At 36.6% G+C, this 5026-nt stretch overlaps 1 protein-coding gene across 1 annotated transcript in view; it reads left to right on the top strand.

Moving 5' to 3' along the window:
- Positions 1 to 5026, top strand: part of LOC107747918 (ATP-binding cassette sub-family G member 2-like) — a 31399-nt gene that overhangs the window by 3496 nt on the left and 22877 nt on the right. The window contains 1 exon segment of the mRNA XM_016562530.1: positions 2982 to 3041. Coding sequence (XP_016418016.1) covers positions 2982 to 3041 — 60 coding nt within the window.

Below are 5026 nucleotides of genomic sequence, written 5' to 3' on the forward strand. Positions count from 1 at the left end.
TATAGACATATTAAAAAAAAGAATAAAAATCACAAAAAGCACAACAAAGTGACTAAAACTAACTAAAATTAAAATGAACAACAACAAAACCCCAGAAAGTATAAAAAATAGAGTAATTTAAAATATTAATAAAATTAAGTATTATTAACAATTATTTCTTTTTATATTAAATATTATAATTATTAATAAAAACTATATAGACATATTTAAAAAATGACAAAAACACACATAAAAATTCCTAAAACTTGAACTAAAATTTAAATGAACACAAAAATGTTATACAGAAATATTATATATTATTACTTATAAAGCATTATAAATATTAATTAAAATTCTAATATCTCTGTTATACTAAAATATCTTGTTTTTGTATGTGTCTTTTTATGTATTTGTTTTGTTAAGTTTTTATAGTGATACAAATGTTTGGTTTTTTCAATAAAGGGCTTTTGCAGGTTTTGCAGGACAGATGTTTCCTGCATTTGGCTTTTCGACTATAATTATTAATGTAGTTGTCATAGAATCTGGTTTATTATGAGTTTGATTTCACATGTTCCTTTGAAAAATGTGGTTTATTTTTGTGTTCGTCCGGTGACCAGCAGCACTGCGTCAGATCTCATGCTCAGACTTGTTTTCGAGAGGAACTGTGTCACATTTGGCCCTTGAATGAAAGCCATGGTTATTATTCGCTGTAAAGAAAGAAATAGAGAAGATAATTCCGAGGTTGTAGGTCTGGGAACATAAGTGTGGACGTGATGCGGGGTAACGTGTGTTTAAAGGCGCTGTGTGGTTGTGTGATTGTGGAATCCACCAGGGAGGACTTCTGTGAATTGATGGAAGGAAGTATGGAGATGTTTCAACAAACTCCTGCACCCTGCCTCCAGAGAAACTAAATATGCACTGAAAAAACACACGTTTGTATGTGCTTCAGTAGACTTGGCAACACATGCATGCTAATGCATTGTTATACAAGCACACAAACACGTGCATGTTTACGCTTTCATAACCTGATTTTGTTACGTATTCACACCCGCTGCGTTCAGGTCATTGTCCGACATGAAAGCCGCTGCTGAACAATAGTTTCACAAGGCGTGAGATGGAAAACACATGCATGAATGAGACATTTGAGGGTTGCAGTGCAGTGACTTTATTTTAGTGCTTGATTTAAAGGTTGTGGATGGATGAGCGCCATCAAACCTTGACTTTTGCCCTGCTGTCAGATAAGAGTCTCGTTTTGCTGTCCGTCTTTAACAGACCGGATTACAGAATTTGGATCATGTGACAGGACAATAATCTGGCAATTTTACACCTATCAGTATTTTTCACTCGAAACATCTGACATCTGAGTCGTATTTCACTCCAAGATCAAAATGTTAAGAAATGGTATGTTGCATAAAGATTAGTTAATTCATTTATTTTTTGCATTTTTTATTTTCTTGATTAAACACATTTATCCCTCAAATGCAAAAGTAATCCTGTTCTCATTACCATAATACAGTCTTGAAAATTGTATAAAATTTATACAGTATCCTGTCAGAATGCAATACTTTTATTTTTATTCATAAAAATTTAAATATTAATATTTTATTTAAATTATTTATGGATTTTTTTTTTTTAACATTCTACTTTTTAATATCTTTATTTTTTGTTTTGATTTTTTTAGACAGTAAATACTATAATCAGATACTTTTAAATTGGTACTTTATTAATTGTACTTTTAGAAATGTACTTAATAAAATAATTTAAATTAATTTTAGTTATTTAAAATAAATTAATATTTTCCCTGGTAATGTTATTTTAGTATCATTGTATATAGTTTTTATTAATATTTTGAATTAGTTTTTATTTTTATGTTTTCTGTTCATTCTGTTTTCATTTTAATTTTAGTTAAAGTTTTAGTGATTTTGTTGTGTTTTTGTCATTTTTATTAATTTTTGTTTTTTAATGTCTGTGTACGTTTTTTTATAAATTTTTTATTCAGTTTTTGTTATTTTAGTGCATTAAGTTAAACTACAGTAAATGAAAATGAGAAATTTTGCCTTGGCATCTAGCTGAAATAAAATAGGTTTTAGTTTTAGTTTTTTTTTTTTTTTAGTTTATTTTAGTTACATTTTTAATTACATTTTTTTTTAATGGGTTTAGTTTTCATGAACTATAATAACCCTAATGAGAATGACCTTTTTTGCATTATTTTGCAAATATTCTTATTAAAAAGTACATATTATTTAAATCTTGTATTTTGTAAGGCCATTACTGTGATCATAATTAAATAATATAATATTTAAATATGAATATATATTTATTAATAAATATGTAATATTTATTAAAATATTAAATCTTTATCAATATAATACATATTCAAATGTAATATACAATTACCTAATAAAATAAATAAAATTTTATATATTTTTTAAAAATGTTGTTTAAGTCATTTTAGATAAAGCATAGTACGTGACCCTTACACAGTGTTAGAGACATAATTAGCAAGTCAGATAGTTGTCGGGTAGGTTTGATCATTAACCCGTGTGTGTCTATGTGCGCTCAGCTGCTTGTGTAAGTGTGCGTTACTGCGGATGTTTATTTCCTGATCTGAACTCATTAAATGATTTTATCTGTCAATCAGACACATGAGCTCCAGTGATCGGCCGCATCAGGGGATTCCTCACCCGAAAAATCAGCAGCAACTCATGAATATGAATTATGTCATCTTACATTAGTCTAGTAGGTAAATGTGACATGTGAGCACTTGATATGGTCAGATGGCATTTGTTGTAGTTGTTCTTTTTCACTGTAGTCAAGCAAACAACAGTCTTTTAATATAATTGTCTTCCAAAGAGAAACTGCATTTCACAACAGCTTCAAATGAGGCTCATCCAATCAGCATCCCATGTGTGTTTGGTTTTATCTTGCTTTATGTGATTATATGATGATGAACAAAAAGTGGTGATGATAATTATGAAGTAATTCTGTGCTATTTTCTCTAGTGGTATCATGAGGCCAGGACTGAATGCCATATTAGGAGCCACCGGGAGCGGGAAATCATCGTAAGAGCTGTCTGTCTGTCCGTCTGTCTCTGTCTGTCTGTATACCTATCTTTATATCGGTCTCTGTCTGTCTGTCTGTATGTCTATCTCTGTCTGTCCATCCGTCTGTCCGTCCATCCGTCCGTCTGTCTCTGTCTGTATGTCTGTCTGTCTGTCTCTGTCCGCCCATATGTCTCTGTCTGTATGTCTATCTCTGTCTGTCTGTCTCTCTGTCAGTCTCTGTCTGTCTGTCCGTCTGTCTCTGTCTGTCCATCCGTCCATCCGTCTGTCTCTGTCTGTATGTATGTCTGTCTGTCTGTCTCTGTCTGTCTGTCTGTTTCTGTCTGTCCGTCTGTCTCTCTGTCTATCTCTGTCATCCGTCTGTCTGTTATCTGTCTGTCTGTCTCTCTCTGTATGTCTGTCTGTCTGTCTGTCTATCTCTGTCTGTTGTCCATCCGTCCGTCTGTCTCTGTCTGTATGTCTGTCTGTCTGACTCTCTGTCTGTCTGTCTGTCTGACTCTCTGTCTGTCTGTCTGACTCACTGTCTGTCTGTCTCGGAGTCTAAATCTAGAAGTAAATGCAAAAGTAAAAAACATTGAATAATGTGTTGCTTATGGTCTGTCTCTCTGTCTATCTCTGTCATCCGTCTGTCTGTTATCTGTCTGTCTATCTCTCTCTGTATGTCTGCCTGTCCATCCATCCGTCTGTCTCTGTCTGTCTGTCTCTGTCCGCCCATATGTCTCTGTCTGTATGTCTATCTCTGTCTGTCTGTCTCTCTGTCTGTCTGCCTCTCTGTCTGTCTCTGTCTGTCTGTCTCTCTGTCTGTCCGTCTGTCTCTGTCTGTCCATCCGTCTGTCTCTGTCTGTATGTATGTCCGTCTGTCTCTCTGTCTGTCTCTGTCCGCCCATATGTCTCTGTCTGTATGTCTATCTTTGTCGGCTGTCTGTCTGTCTGTCTGTCTGTCCGTCTGTCTCTCTGTCTATCTCTGTCATCCGTCTGTCTGTCATCTGTCTGTCTGTCTCTCTCTGTCATCCGTCTGTCTGTTATCTGTCTGTCTATCTCTCTCTGTATGTCTGTCTGTCTGTCTGTCTATCTCTGTCTGTTGTCCATCCGTCCGTCTGTCTCTGTCTGTATGTCTGTCTGTCTGACTCTCTGTCTGTCTCTGTCCGCCCATATGTCTCTGTCTGTATGTCTATCTCTGTTGGCTGTCTGTCTGTCTGTCTGTCTCTCTGTCTATCTCTGTCATCCGTCTGTCTGTTATCTGTCTGTCTGTCTCTCTCTGTATGTCTGTCTGTCTGTCTCTCTGTCTGTCTCTGTCCGCCCATATGTCTCTGTCTGTATGTCTATCTTTGATGTCTATCTGTCTGTCTGTCTGTCTGTCCGTCTGTCTCTCTGTCTATCTCTGTCATCCGTCTGTCTGTTCTGTCTGTTATTGTCTCTCTCTGTATGTCTGTCTGTCTGTCTGTCTATCTCTGTCTGTTGTCCATCCGTCCGTCTGTCTCTGTCTGTATGTCTGTCTGTCTGACTCTCTGTCTGTCTCTGTCCGCCCATATGTCTCTGTCTGTATGTCTATCTTTGTCGGCTGTCTGTCTGTCTGTCTGTCCGTCTGTCTCTCTGTCTATCTCTGTCATCCGTCTGTCTGTTATCTGTCTGTCTGTCTCTCTCTGTATGTCTGTCTGTCTGTCTGTCTATCTCTGTCTGTTGTCCATCCGTCCGTCTGTCTCTGTCTGTATGTCTGTCTGTCTGACTCTCTGTCTGTCTCTGTCCGCCCATATGTCTCTGTCTGTATGTCTATCTTTGTCGGCTGTCTGTCTGTCTGTCTGTCCGTCTGTCTCTCTGTCTATCTCTGTCATCCGTCTGTCTGTTATCTGTCTGTCTATCTCTCTCTGTATGTCTGCCTGTCCATCCATCCGTCTGTCTCTGTCTGTCTGTCTCTGTCCGCCCATATGTCTCTGTCTGTATGTCTATCTTTGTCTGTCGTTCATCTGTCTGTCTCTCTGTCTGTC

This window comes from Sinocyclocheilus rhinocerous, unplaced genomic scaffold (assembly GCF_001515625.1).
Source record: "Sinocyclocheilus rhinocerous isolate Xijiao unplaced genomic scaffold, SAMN03320098_v1.1 scaffold2064, whole genome shotgun sequence".
NCBI lineage: Eukaryota > Metazoa > Chordata > Actinopteri > Cypriniformes > Cyprinidae > Sinocyclocheilus > Sinocyclocheilus rhinocerous.